General features: G+C 45.0%; 1 protein-coding gene across 1 annotated transcript in view; it reads right to left on the bottom strand.

The window, feature by feature from the left end:
* Positions 1-16,162, bottom strand: part of LOC118937404 (protein FAM189A2-like) — a 44,818-nt gene that overhangs the window by 17,723 nt on the left and 10,933 nt on the right. The window contains exons 3-7 of the mRNA XM_036936390.1: positions 7,266-7,376; positions 5,178-5,291; positions 4,952-5,059; positions 4,466-4,738; positions 2,330-2,417 (exon numbers count right to left, since the gene is read on the bottom strand). Coding sequence (XP_036792285.1) covers positions 2,330-2,417; positions 4,466-4,738; positions 4,952-5,059; positions 5,178-5,291; positions 7,266-7,376 — 694 coding nt within the window. The remainder of the gene's footprint in view (positions 1-2,329; positions 2,418-4,465; positions 4,739-4,951; positions 5,060-5,177; positions 5,292-7,265; positions 7,377-16,162) is intronic.

Here is a 16,162-nt window from a genome sequence, read left to right as displayed (position 1 = left end):
ACTATAGCAATACAATGGGATACAGTAACTATAGCAATACACTGGGATACAGTAACTATAGCAATACACTGGGATACAGTAACTATAGCAATACACTGGGATACAGTAACTATAGCAATACACTGGGATACAGTCACTATAGCAATACACTGGGATACAGTAACTATAGCAATACACTGGGATACAGTAACTATAGCAGTACACTGGGATACAGCTACTATAGCAATACACTGGGATACAGTAACTATAGCAATACACTGGGATACAGTAACTATAGCAATACACTGGGATACAGTAACTATAGCAATACACTGGGGTACAGTAACTATAGCAATACACTGGGATACAGTAACTATAGCAGTACACTGGGATACAGCAACTATAGCAATACACTGGGATACAGTAACTATGGCAGTACACTGGGATACAGTAACTATGGCAGTACACTGAGATACTGTAACCATAGCAGTACACTGGGATACAGTAACTATAACAATACACTGGGATACAGCTACTATAGCAATACAATGGGATACAGCTACTATAGCAATACACTGGGATACAGCTACTATAGCAATACACTGGGATACAGTCACTATAGCAATACTTTCACTAGGATAACTGTAGACCTCCAACCAGGACTTTTTATGGGATACAGTAACTATAGCAATACACTGGGATACAGTCACTATAGCAATACACCGGGATACAGTAACTATAGCAATACACTGGGATACAGTAACTATAGCAATACACTGGGATACAGTAACTATAGCAATACACTGGGATACAGTAACTATAGCAATACACTGGGATACAGCTACTATAGCAATACACTGGGATACAGTAACTATAGCAGTACACTGGGATACAGTGACTATAGCAATACACTGGGATACAGTAACTATAGCAATACACTGGGATACAGTCACTATAGCAATACACTGGGATACAGTAACTATAGCAATACACTGGGATACAGTAACTATAGCAATACACTGGGATACAGTAACTATAGCAATACACTGGGGTACAGTAACTATAGCAATACACTGGGATACAGTAACTATAGCAGTACACTGGGATACAGTGACTATAGCAATACACTGGGATACAGTAACTATAGCAATACACTGGGATACAGTCACTATAGCAATACACTGGGATACAGTAACTATAGCAATACACTGGGATACAGTAACTATAGCAATACACTGGGGTACAGTAACTATAGCAATACACTGGGATACAGTAACTATAGCAGTACACTGGGATACAGCAACTATAGCAATACACTGGGATACAGCTACTATAGCAATACACTGGGATACAGTAACTATAGCAGTACACTGGGATACAGCAACTATAGCAATACACTGGGATACAGCTACTATAGCAATACACTGGGATACAGCTACTATAGCAATACACTGGGATACAGTAACTATAGCAGTACACTGGGATACAGTGACTATAGCAATACACTGGGATACAGTAACTATAGCAATACACTGGGATACAGTCACTATAGCAATACACTGGGATACAGTAACTATAGCAATACACTGGGGTACAGTAACTATAGCAATACACTGGGATACAGTAACTATAGCAGTACACTGGGATACAGCAACTATAGCAATACACTGGGATACAGCTACTATAGCAATACACTGGGATACAGTAACTATAGCAGTACACTGGGATACAGTGACTATAGCAATACACTGGGATACAGTAACTATAGCAATACACTGGGGTACAGTAACTATAGCAATACACTGGGATACAGTAACTATAGCAGTACACTGGGATACAGCAACTATAGCAATACACTGGGATACAGCTACTATAGCAATACACTGGGATACAGTAACTATAGCAGTACACTGGGATACAGTGACTATAGCAATACACTGGGATACAGCTACTATAGCAATACACTGGGATACAGTTACTATAGCAATACACTGGGATACAGTCACTATAGCAATACTTTCACTAGGATAACTGTAGACCTCCAACCAGGACTTTTTGCATGATACGGTGTGGGTCTGGGGAATACTTTGTCAACGCACGCACGCACACGCACGCACGCACGCACGCACGCACGCGCACACACACACACACACACACACACAGCTTTATTAATTTTTTTCTGTCAAGGTTTGGATATGCCCTTCCATTGAGAGTTTCACAAATAGAGAGCTGAAATCTGCCATAAAAAGTCTGTCATGTATAGGCCAAGTATGTCTTTGTGTATGTCTGTCTGTGTGAAATTCTATGGTTTGTCCGTCCATCCATCCATCCATCCATCCATGCGTCCTACCTCTAACAGGAGTACCCGTCTCCGAGCGGTCACTCCGCTCCTCCACCAACTCAGGCAGATCTGTCATGGTAATCCGAATCTCTGTCTCCTAAACAGAAACACACAGCAGAGATATTTGTGGTCAGAGATTTAGAGATATTAATGATAGAGATATTAAAAGGTATTGGGCTCATGTCCAGAGATTTAGAGATATTAATGATAGAGATATTAAAGGATATTGTTTACCCAAATGTCACATGAACAAGATGCTACATTATGCATCTATTCATTACCTTTATGAATTGATTTATCTTGTAATCACTATTGTTATTGGCATTAAATAATGGGTAACAATTGATTTGAAAGGTACCTACACCAGGACCTTATAGCACATTCATAAGCCATACATAGCCCATTCATAACCCAGACATAGCACATGTACAGTACAATCGAAAAGTATTCAGACCCCTTGACTTTTTCCACATTTTGTTACGTTACAGCCTTATTCTAAAATAAAACATCTCTCAATGTACACACAATACCACATCATGACAAAATTAAAACAGGTTTTTAGATTTCTTTGCAAATGTATAAAAAAAAACAGAAATACCTTATTTAAATAAGTATTCAGATACTTTGCTATGAGACTTAAAATTGAGCTCAGGTGAATCCTGTGTCCATTGATCATCCTTGAGATGTTTCTACAACTTGATTGGAGTCCACCTGTGGTAAATTCAATTGATTGGACATGATATGGAAAGGCACACACCTGTCTATATAAGGTCCCACAGTTGACAGTGTATGTCAGAGCAAAAACCAAGCCATGAGTTCGAAGGAATTGTCCATAGAGCTCCGAGACAGGATTGTGTCAAGGCACAGATCTGGGGCATTGAATGTCATTGAATGTCCCCAAGAACACAGTGGCCTCCATCATTCTTAAATGGAAGAGGTTTGGAACCACCAAGACTCTTCCTAGAGCTGGCCGCCCGGCCATACTGAGTAATTGGGGGAGAAGGGCCTTGGTCAGGGAGTTGACCAAGAATTGTGATGGATATTATCAAATAAGGACTTGCTGGAGTCCAACTCAAACCAATATTCTTTATTTCTGAGCTCACAGAGAATAACAGAGTTACACAGCGCAGTATAGACAGTCTGAATTCCAAAGCATTGGGTGATAAGCACGTATCTCTATAGTTTCCTGTTCTTGGGCAGGACTCTCAGTTCTCCTTTGATCTATACAACGACACAGGAGCAAGCTGGTTTGTAACCCAGCATGATACTCCCAAGAACAGGAGATTATAATAAGACAGTTTCACAAGGTTAGTCAAATACAATTACAATTTCCCATGACACTCCTCCCTTCACAATGATTTAATCCATTTTAAATGTAGCAAGCTTCTCAAGGCATCATATCCTGTAGTCCACCAACTCTTCCATGTCTCATCCGTTGAGAGACTGAGTTTAAAACCTTTAACCCTTTACACACACCATATACAGTTCTAACTTGCCAGTTTCTGCTGATGATTAGGTATAACAATGAAATAACACAACGCCAAGAGTTTGCAACGCTGTCATCAAGGCAAAGGGTGGCTACTTTGAAGAATCTAAAATGTAAAATATATTTTTGATTTGTTTAACACTTTTTTGGTTACTACAGGGTAGCCTAGTGGTGTTGGACTAGTAACCAAAAGGTTGCAAGTTCAAATCCCCGAGCTGACAAGGTACAAATCTGTCGTTCTGCTCCTGAACAAGGCAGTTCCTAGGCCGTCATTGAAAATAATAATTTGTTCTTAATTAACTGACTTGCCTGGTTAAATAAAGGTTAAAAATAAAAAAATAAATATGTGTTATTTCATAGTTTTGATGTATTCACTATTATTCTACAATGTAGAACATAGTAAACAATAAAGAAAAACCCTTGAATGAGAAGGTGTGTCCTAACGTTTGACTGGTGTGTAAAAGTGATATTTCAGTTTTAATAAAAACCTGTTTTTGCATTGTCATTATGGAGTATTGTGGGTAGATTTATGGGGGGGGGGGGGGAGAAATTAATACATTTTTGAATAAGGCTGTAAAGTAACAAAATGTGGAAAAGGTCAAGGGGTCGCAATACTTTCCGAATGCCCTGTATAAGCCGTGCCAGAACATCGTGTGTACCTGTGTTGCAGTGGCGAGGGCGGAGCCTCCTGTAACAGCCTCGTATGGAGGGGGAGGGTCAAGAGGACAGAACACCTCTACTCCTTTAATCCTGGCTGCATAGACAGGAGGCAGAGGTATCACACTGTCCCCAAACATCCTGCGAGCCAGCCGGGGGGTGTAGGAGTAGAAGGTTGAGAAGTAGGACGGGGGAGGAGCAGGGGGGACAAACTCATCTGGGTCAGGGACAATATTTGTCTCCTCCCCTTCCTCTGTGATTGGCCTGGGGTCATCCTAACAGAAAGAGGAAGGAAAAGGAAAAGAGATGAAGACAGAAGAAGCCACTTATTGAGATGCATCTTTAATGATGAAAAACACAACAATCAGTCATTGGCCACACTGGATATTCTTCTGTTATATGATGCAGATTCTAACCTATATGATTGGTTGAGCCTGGGGTTCTGAGGCCGTGTGAATGGTTATGATGGGGTATTATGATAGTCTTACCATACATGGGCGCCGTGTGGTGAAGATCTGTAGGTACCGCAGGGCAGCAGCCACCAGGCATACTGCAGTGGTCAGAGCATTCAGAACACACAGAGCAAATAGAACCTTCTAGAAACAGACAGACAGGAAGCAGAGTTAGAGTTATCTCACTATATGGTGTAATATGATGACAAAGAACGCACATTCTCTCTCACACACAGGCACATATGAACACACACACACACACCTTGAGCAGGACCCTCATGGTGTTACAGGAGTGCCCAGGGTAGAGTTTGAGTAGTTTCTCCTCAGGGCACATGGAGATCTGGGGACAACAGTTACACACATCTCCCGCCTCGCTCTGAAACACACAACACACACACACGGCCGTTAAACTCACTTTGAAACACACAACACACACACACACACACGGCTGTTAGACTCACTTTGAAATACACAACACACACACACACACACACGGCCGTTAAACTCACTTTGAAACACACAACACACACACACACACACGGCTGTTAGACTCACTTTGAAACACACAACACACACACACACACACGGCTGTTAGACTCACTTTGAAACACACAACAGAACAGGAAGAAGAAATGTTCAGACAACACAGACTGGGCCTCATCTCAACCTATTCTAATATTGTCAACACTTTCAACCAGAAGAAATGAAGGAGGAGGGAAGGAAGGAGGGAAGGAAGGGATGGAGAGAAGGTAGGGAAAGGAGGGGGGAGGGGATGGAAGGGAGGAAGGGAAGGAAGGGATGGAGAGAAGGTAGGGAAAGGAGGGGGGAGGGGATGGAAGGGAGGGAGGGAAGGAAGGAATGGAGAGAAGTTAGGGAAAGGAGGGGGGGGTGGAAGGGAGGGAGGGAAGGATTGAAGGGAGAGAAGGGCGGCAAGGAGGGGAGGTAAGGGGGAAGGAAGGAAGGGAGAGAGAGAGAGAGAGAGAGAGAGGGAGGGAGGGAGGGAAGTAAGGAAGGGGGAGAGGAGGAAGGAAGGAAGGGAGGGAAGTAAAGAAGGAAGGTAGGGAGGGAAGGAAGGAAGGAAGGAAGGAAGGAAGGAAGGAAGGAAGGAAGGAAGGAAGGAAGGAGGGAGGGAGGGAGGGAGGGAGGGAGGGAGGGAGGGAGGGAGGGAGGGAGGGAGGGAGGGAGGGAGGCTGGTAAGAGAGACACACATCAACAGAGAGAGTGAGAGCAAGAGATATTTCACCTTCAGGTGTGTACATTTTTATCCCCCTCTCTCTCTCTCTCTCCCTGCCTCCTCCCCATCCCTCTCTCTCCCTCCTCCTCATCCCTCTCTCTCCCTCCTCCTCATCCCTCTCTCCCTACTCCCCTCTCTCTCTCTACTCCCCCATCCCTCTCTCTCCCTCCTTCCCTGCCTCACTCCGTCCTTCTCTCTCTCCCTCGTTGTTCTTCTCTCTCTCGCTCCATGTCCCCCTCTCTCTCTCTCTCTCTCTCAATCCCCCACCCTCCTCCTCCTCCTCCTCCACACCAGATTAGAGGAGCAGATGGTTTGGACTGGAGACTCTATTACTCACCCCAAGAGAGGGGAGACTAGGGCAAACCACTGCACCACGGGGGGCAACATAAACCCACCATACCCTGCTCTGCCCTCACCTCTTATCTCATCTCAGCCTCACATTACAGAGGCACCGGGGTGAATGTGTGTGTGTGTGTGTGTGTGTGTGTGTGTGTGTGTGTGTGTGTGTTTGTGAACTGTATATGTGTGTGTGCATCCACTCAAGTGTTTGTCAGATTTCAGCACCAGTCTGAGCCAATACACAGCTTGTGTTCAATGAGGTTTTGTGGCGGGAGGAGATCCAGCAGGTCTAACATCTGAGCTCCTGTCTAGCTGGCTAAGCTAATAAACTGTGCCATGTTGATATCCCTGCAACTAGAACCAGCCCTGGTCTGATTCCCAAATGGAACCGTATTCTGTTTATAGGGCACTACATTACACCAGGGCCCATAGGACACTGGTCAAAAGTATTGCACTATGTAGGGAATTAGGGTGCTCTTTGGGACACAGGCCTGGTTGGACTAATGAAGCAATGACTGGTGTGAGGATGTAGAGAGGAGAGGAGAGGAGAGGAGAGGAGAGGAGAGGAGAGGAGAGGAGAGGAGAGGAGAGGAGAGGAGAGGAGACAGTGAGGAGGTAGATACCTCTGGTAGAGAGGAAGGAGAGGAAGAGAGACATCCACTAACACCATGGATGGATAGACAGAGGAGAGGTCTGAGGCAGACCCAGACTTAATGCACCTACCTACAGGTCTATGCTGTGATGATGCTAACAAGGGTGTGTGTATGTGTGTCTCACCAGTTGGCAGTTGGTCATGGTGGAGACCAGCTGAGCCCCCTGGCAGCAGAGGATGAAGCCAGCCAGGTTGAGGAGAACACACACCACCGACAGCAGAACAAACAGATTCACCTGGGAGAGGAGCGGGAGTAGAGAGAGGAGGGAGAGGGGGAGGAGAGAGAGGAGGGAGTAGAGAGAGGAGGGAGAGGGGGGAGGAGAGAGAGGAGGGAGAGGGTGGAGTAGAGAGAGGAGGGAGAGGGGGAGGAGAGAGAGGAGGGAGAGGGGGAGGAGAGAGAGGACCGAGAGGGGGAGGAGGGAGAGGGGGGAGTAGAGAGAGGAGTGAGAGGGGGAGGAGGGAGAGGGGGGAGTAGAGAGAGGAGTGAGAGGGGGAGGAGGGAGAGGGGGGAGTAGAGAGAGGAGGGAGCGGAGGAGGAGAGAGAGGAGGGAGAGGGGGAGGAGAGAGAGGATCGAGAGGGGGAATAGAGAGAGGAGGGAGAGGGGGAGGAGAGAGAGGAGGGGGAGGAAAGAGAGGAGGGAGAGAAGGAGGGAAGCGAGGAGGGAAAGGGGAGGAGAGAGAGGAGGGAGAGGGGGGAGTAGAGAGAGGAGGGGGGAGAGGGGGAGGAGAGAGAGGGGAAATAGTGAGGGGGCAGTAGAGAGAGGAGGGAGAGGGGGGATTAGAGAGAGGAGGGAGAGGGGGGAGTAGAGAGAGGAGGGAGAGGGGGGAGGAGAGAGAGGAGGGAAAGGGGGAGGAGAGAGAGGAGGGAAAGGGGGAGGAGAGAGAGGAGGGAGAGGGGGGAGTAGAGAGAGGAGGGAGAGGGGGAGGAGAGAGAGGAGGGAGAGGGGGGAGGAGAGAGAGGGGAAATAGGGAGGGGGGAGGATCGGGAGGAGGAAAAAGGGAAATAGGGAGAGGGGAAGGAGGGAGAGGGAGAGGAAGATGTTGACATTTTTATTTGCCAAATCCCACAGCCCAATAACACTGTCACACAGAAACAGTCACATTCAAAACCAAACCTCCATTACCTAAACCACACCCTCATTCCCTAAACCACACTCCCATTACCTAAACTACACTACCATTACCTAAACGACACCCCCATTATCTAAACCACACCTCCATTACCGAAACCACACCCCCATTATCTAAACCACACCTTCATTACCTAAACCACACCCCATTACCTAAACCACACCCCCATTACCTAAACTACACTACCATTACCTAAACGACACCCCCATTATCTAAACCACACCCCCATTACCGAAACCACACCCCCATTACCTAAACCACACCCCCATTACCTAAACCACACCCCCATTACCTAAACCACACCCCCATTACCTAAACCACACCCCCATTACCTAAACCACACCCCCATTACCTAAACCACACCCCCATTACCTAAACCAAATTAGAGTGGGATAAAGAGTGGGAAGGAAAATGAGACACAGCTGTTTATGACTATAAGCACTGTAATTCTGCCTGTTGGTTGAAAGAAGAGTTTTTCCAGAAGAGTTTTTCCACATTTTGTTACGTTACAGCCTTATTCTAAAATACATTAAATAAAAACTAAAAACTCAGCAATCTACGCACAATACCCCATAGTGACATCACAATACCCCATAGTGACATCACAATACCCCATAGTGACAAAGCAAAAACATTTTTGCAAATGTATTCAAATTAAAAACAGAAATACCTTGTTTACATACGTTTTCAGACCCTTTCAAATGAGACTCGAAATTGAGCTCAAGTGCATCCTGTTTCCATTGATCATCCTTGAGATGTTTCTACAACTTGATTGGAGTCCACCTCTGGTAAATGCAATTGATTGGACATGATTTGGAAAGGCACACACCTGTCTATATAAGGTCCCACAGTTGACAGTGCATGTCAGAGCAAAAACCAAGCCATGAGGTTGAAGGAATTGTCCGTAGAGCTCTGAGACAGGATTGTGTCGGGGCACAGATCTGGGGAAGGGTACCAAAACATTTCTGCAGTATTGAATGTCCCCAAGAACACAGTGGCCTCCATCATTCTTAAATGGAAGAAGTTTGGAACCACCAAGACTCTTCCTAGAGCTGGCCAAACTGAGCAGTCGATGGAGAAGGGCCTTGGTCAGGGAGGTGACCAAGAACCCGATGGTCACTCTGACAGAGCTCCAGAGTTCCTCTGTGGAGATGGGAGAACCTTCCAGAAGGACAACCATCTCTGCAGCACTCCACCAATCAGGCATTTATGGCAGAGTGGCCAGATGGAAGCCACTCCTCAGTAAAAGGCACATGACAGCCCTCTTGGAGTTTGCCAAAAGGCACCTAAAGACTCTTAGACCATGGAGAAACAAGATTCTCTGGTCTGATGAAACCAAGATTGAACTCTTTGGCCTGAATGCCAAGCGTCACGTCTGGAGGAAACCTGGCACCATCCCTACAGTGAAGCATGGTGCTGGCGGCATCATGCTGTGGGGATGTTTTTCAGCAGCTGGGACTGGGAGACTAGTCAGGATTAAGGCAAAGATGAACAGAGCAAAGTACAGAGAGATCCTTTATGAAAACCTGCTCCAGAGCGCTCAGGACCTCAGACTGGGGGCGAAGATTCACCTTCCACCAGGACAACGACCCAAAGCATACAGCCAAGACAACACAGGAGTGGCTTTGGGACAAGTCTCTGAATGTCCTTGAGTGGCCCAGCCAGAGCCCGGACTTGAACCCAATCTAACATCTCTGGAGAGAAGAATGGGAGAAACTCCCTAAATACAGGTGTGCCAAGCTTGTAGCGTCATACCCAAGAAGACTCAAGGCTGTAATTGCTGCTAAAGGTGCTTCAACAAAGTACTGAGTAAAGGGTCTGAATACTTATGTAAATGTCATATTTAATTTTTTACATTTTTAAACATTTGCAAAAATGTCTAAAAAACTGTTTTTGCTTTGTCATTATGGGGTATTGTGTGCAGATTGATGAGGGGGGGGGGACTATTTAATCAATTTTATAACAAGGCTTTAACGTAACACTTTCTGAATGCCCTGTATGTACCATTTAGCAGATGTTTTTATCCAAAGCGACTTACATTTTACAAGTCCTGGGAATCAAACCCACTCCCTTGGCACGACAAGCGCCATGCCCTACCAACTGAGCTACAAATGACCTGGTTGTTGGTTTATAGTGGACGACTGGACGTGATTCAGCACCTCCAAGACCAAGCCAATATTAAAATGGGACCTTTCCGAACCTTACCCAAAATAGTGGTGCTCGGAATAGATCAGGTGACTATTTTTAACGTGCCTCAAGCAACAAAACAAACCCTTTATTCTAACCCCTATTTCAAAAGCAGAACAACCATAAAACAACAGTCTTTGACTCTCTCTGACTCTGTGTGTCTCATAATCAGGAAGAGGAACGAGGGTGTCATGTGACAGTTGACCCATGACCTCAGCTAAGAAAGAGTAGGTGGGAGTGGTGGGATCAGCCTGTCGGTTGCCTGGCGGTTGCATGGCGGTAGCCTGGCGGTTGCCTGGCAGTTGCCTGGCATTAGGGAGGCTGTAGCAGTGGGGTGTATAGCTGAGGGGCTTGGGGTGTTGGGTCTGTCCTGGGGCTATATTACAGCAGGATACCTCCCCCCGTGTCACAGTGAGGCAGAGGGGTATTTATAGTGGAACCGAGACTGGGACGCATGGTAACCTGTCTCTCTGTCTATGACTGTCCCTTTGTGTCTCTCTTGGTCAGTTTCCCTGTCTGTCTCTGTGTCTCTATAGTGGGGCTACGTTGAAGCTGGGGAACGCATGGTGACCTGTCTGTCTGTCTATGATGGTGTCTTTATGTCTCTCTGTGTCTGTCCCTTGCTCTCTAGACAGTGGCCATGGAAATCACTCGGGTACGAGGTGTGGTTCTATGGCCTCTTCCTGACTGGGAGGATACAGTCAAACATTGTCCTAACTCAGTCGGTGTCACCTCAATCTCTCTCTCTCTCTCTCAGACAAATTGTCTGTGGAATTCCACATGCACAAACAGAGGCAGACACCAACATAAACATAACAAACTGACATTTGAATATGTGACGCCCTTTAACACAATCACACCAATGTTCAACGGAGGTCCTGCCAAACAGAACAATGGACCAAGTATCAGTTTATCATCAACTCTAACCCTTGTTTAGTAAATAACACCCTTCTCAATTTCATCCCTTTCCCCCTCCGGACCCCTTTCCCCCTCCGGACCTCTCTCTCTCTCTCTCTCTCTCTCTCTCTCTCTCTCTCTCTCTCTCTCTCTCTCTCTCTCTCTCTCTCTCTCTCTCTCTCTCTCTCTCTCTCTCTCTCTCTCTCTCTCTCTCTCTCTCTCTCTCTCTCTCTCTCTCTCTCTCTCTCTCTCTCTCTCTCTCTCTCTCTCTCTCTCTCTCTCTCTCTCTCTCTCTCTCTCTCTCTCTCTCTCAGAATCAGAACAAACAATCAATGGGTACAAAACCCGTCGCACACCAGATAAATGTGCAAATGCACTTACAATAAACAATTCCGGGAAAAGGACCTGGGGGAAAAGAGGGTTAAATACACAACATGTAAAGATGGAACTGAAACCAGGTGTGTGGGAAGACAAGACAAAACAAATGGAAAATGAAAAGTTGGGGATCGATGATGGCTAGAAGACCGGCGAAGCCCACCGCCGAACGCCGCCCGAACAAGGAGAGGAACCAACTTCGGCAGAAGTCGTGACAATAGCTAAAGTACAAAAGGGAAAATAAATAAACATGGGTTCTTCACCTTTTCTTCTGGCAACAAATATTTTATCCCCTTTTTGATCTTGTCTCATCGCTGCAACTCCCCAACGGAGACAAATGTCGAGTCATGCGTGCTCTGAAACATATGACCCGCCACGCTTCTTAACACTTCTTAACCAATGTGTCAGAGGAAACTGATGACCAAAGTCAGCCTGCAGGCACCCGGCCAGCCACAAGGAGTCGCTAGAGCATGATGAGCCAAGTAAAGCCCCCTGACCCCTTGGCCAATTACGCGCCACAATATGAGACTCCCAGTCACAGCCGGTTGTGACACAGCCTGGGATCGGACCCGGGTCTGTAGTGATGCCTCAAGCACTCCGATGCAGTGCCTTAGACCGCTGCACCACTCGGGAGGCCCGAAAAGGTCCCACATCTTGCTATTGTGATGGCATACTGTGGTATTTCACCCAATAGTTTATCAAAATTGGATTTGTTTTTGAATTATTTGTGGGTCTGTGTAAACTGAGGGAAATATGTGTCTCTAATATGGACATATAATAAGGCAGGAGGTTAGGAACTGCAGCTCAGTTATTGGCAGTGTGCCGATAGCCTTCCCCCCTCTCTCTCTCTTTACTGTCTCCATCAATCATTTGAGGTTGACACAAAACCACCACCATGGGGTTAAATCTGGCTCTACCACTTCCTCTTTCCAGTTTATCACACACACACACACACACACACACACACACACACACACACACACACACACACACACACCGACACAGCGTGCAGGATAGACAGCGCGACTCCAGATTTGACCCTTAGGCAAGCGCCCAGTCCCCAGTTCCAACTGAACACTTACTCTCCCAGTTTCCTGAAGTCACGTTTTGAAAACATGAACGAAGCAGAGCAGGAGGCTGACACGTCACAAGTAGAACAGACTAAAACTAACACCCTCGTTACACTAATAAGACCCTCCTTCTCCAAGTACCAGCTCTGTAAAGATACATTCTTGATGTTATCTGTTGTTTAGCAGATCTGTTGCTTTTGATATACGGTGACAATAACTGGATTGGTAACATGCTAGTATTCACTGACAGCATTCTGTGGTAGGCTTAATGTGAACGGAGTCAGATTCGACATTTATAACAAATACAGTACAGTAGTAAAGGAAAAAAAGGAGAAAAAGCACTTTAAAAAATACAAGTCAATCATCCTCAGATATCCAGTAAACGAATGAATCTCCATGTAGTCAGAAATATAGTGCCATCGAGCGACGTTTGGCCAGGAGGGCAGAGAGCTTGATCCACGACCTCCAGAACACAGACTAAGATAATTTGATCTTTCACATCATGGCCTTTAGGTCAGATAGAGCAGTGGTTCACAACCTTTTTCGGTTACTGTACCACCAACTGAATTTTGCTCTGCCCCAGACTAACCTTGAAGTACCCCCTCATGCGTATTTGTGACTTGTTTCAGGAAAATAGGAATCATTACTTCACAGAGGAGCCAATTGAATGTTAATTTTTTTTTTTTTTTATCAAAATGCATTTTTGGGCAGAAATGCCTTCTGGAACATGTGAACTTTCATGTGCCTTAATTACAAACTTGCATGCCATCTGTAAATATGAATACAAGTGTTAAATTACATGCCTAGTTGGTTTAGCCACAGAAAAAGCCAGGAACCTTCCCGCTAGCCATGATTGGCTGAGATAATGAGTGGGCTGGACATGCCGAGAGATGAGTTCGGATTGGTAGCATGCTTCTGTCTATAATAAGAGCTGGTCAGTATGTGTAGGTAATCCTTTCTAACGCTGCTTTGTTGAAGGATATCATGTAGTAGAACTGCGTAAGTGTTGCTCTCCACTTTCTGGAGGACCGAGTTTTGAAATCAGTGGAATTAGAGTATGATAGCTAAGGAGATGGAGAAAACACCTGTCTACGGATTACATCTTCAAACTAAGGGCAACCATGGCATCCATGACAGAGAGGGAGAAGCGTCTATCCATATAAGATAGTCTAGCTAGCAACATTTTCAGATATTATACGTTTCTTTTTTTTTTCATTTTTCATTTTCATTTCAAGTTAAAGTGTATTGTTAGCGAGCTAGCTAACGTTCGCTGACAGGCTCACTAGCTAACGTTTGCTGACAGGTTCACTAGCTAACGTTCGCTGACAGGCTCACTAGCTAACGTTAGCTGGCTGGATCGCTGGCTAACGTTACGTGTATGATCTGCGTAGTAATATTATTCGTATCTGCTTTGCTAGCTATTGTCTAACATTGGCTAGCTAACATTGAACCTGGTTGGTTAGCTACCTGCTGATTCATGCAGAGTAGTAACATCATGAGCTGGGATTACGGTTCATTGCTTAGCTAGCTAGCTACATGTGTTAACAAAAGACTCCACTATGCAAGTAGCCATTTCAATAGAATGTTCATGATGTCACTGGGACAACTGTCGATAGACGTAGCTGGTAAATTCGCTCTGGCTATCTACTCCGATTTCAGGGCACTCTCATCTGAGTGTGCCAGAGCGCAGAATAACTGACACATTTATGAACGCTCAACACCTATTGAATATGGCTGATGTCAGTAAACATTGGCAAAAAAGCGTATTTCAATTATTGCCAGCAGCATAGTTGCAGTTACCAACACTCTGGATAACATAAAAACAGCCTAACCAGCTCTGCTAGGGTGAGTAAAATGTTCAGAGTGGGGTGTTCTCTCATTTGTGTCTGGAAGTAGCTAGCCAATGTTAGCCAATTAGCTTGGGTGCTTGACTGCGTTTGTTAGGTCAGAACGTTCGGATCAACCCTACTCCTGGGCCAGAGTGTCCAGTGTGCTCTGAACGCTACGAGAGAAAAACACTGTGAATTTACTAAGGGACAATCTGACAACACTCTGAGTTTACGAACGCCCAGAACACACTCTGGCACTCCAGATTGAATTTACGAACACACCTGTAGTATAAACCAGCCTTTAGTCTTGAACTCTTCGGTTGTTTAGTAGATGACCTCACATGTGAATCCTTAAAGAGATGGGTGGGGCTAAAGCTTAAGAGGGTGTGAACAATGCTGAATGGGTGTAGACAAAGAAGAGCTCTCCAGTAGGTGTACCCAAATATTCAAAGACCATTTTCATCAACTTTCAAAGCAGAATTACTTTCCCATTGTTCCTCAACTGTAATGTATGATATACCATTTTCTAGCTCTACTTTTATCCAATGTAAAAAACACAATTTCAAATGTTGCTACATAAGACTGAGTCGAGCCGGTCGGTCACATTTTACCAGTAGGCCTATGGTCTCATGAGTCTTCTCAAGTACCCCCTGTGGATAATAATTATAATTATTATAATAATAATAATTCAGAAAGTATTCAAACCCCTACACCACATGTTGTTGTTGATCAAAAATAAGTAATTCTCACCAATCTACACAGTACTTTCTTTAACAGGCAAGTCAGTTAAGAACAAATTTTTATTTTCAATGACGGCCTAGGAACAGACCATAACTGCCTGAACGACAGATTTGTACCTTGTCAGCTCAGGGGTTTGAACTTGCAACCTTCCAGTTACTAGTCCAATGCTCTAACCACTAGGCTACGCTGCCACACCGCATAATGATAAAGTAGAAACATGTTTTTAGACATATTTACAAACTTATTGAAAATGAAACATAGAGAGATCTCCTTTATTCACACCCCTGAGTCACCCCTGAGTCAATACTTTGTAGAATCCCCTTTGGCAGCGATTAAAGCTGGATTGTGCAACATTTGGCCATTATTCTTTTCAAAATTCTTCAAGCTCTGTCAAATTGGTTGTTTATTATTGCTAGACAAATATTTTCAGATCTTGCCATAGAATTTCAAGCAGACTTAAGTCAAAACTGTAACTCGGCCACTCATTCACTGTCTTCTTGGTAAGCAACTCCAGTGTAGATTTGGTTTTAGTTTATTGTCCTGCTGAAAGGTGAATTCATCTCCCAGTGTCTGGTGGAAAGCAGACTGAATCAGGTTTTCAGCTTGGATTTTGGCGGTTCTTAGCTCCATTCCATTTATGTTGTATCTTGAGAAACTCCCCAGTCCTTAACGATTACAAGCATACCCATAACATGATGCAGCCACCACTATGCTTGAACATTTTTTTTGCAGTATTAATTAAGTGCCTTGTTGTAAACAGGATGCATGTTTTGTAATATTTTTATTCTGTAC

The sequence above is a fragment of the Oncorhynchus mykiss genome, chromosome 11 (genome assembly GCF_013265735.2).
Source record: "Oncorhynchus mykiss isolate Arlee chromosome 11, USDA_OmykA_1.1, whole genome shotgun sequence".
Classification (NCBI taxonomy): domain Eukaryota; kingdom Metazoa; phylum Chordata; class Actinopteri; order Salmoniformes; family Salmonidae; genus Oncorhynchus; species Oncorhynchus mykiss.
This window is presented reverse-complemented; position numbering and strand designations above follow the sequence as displayed.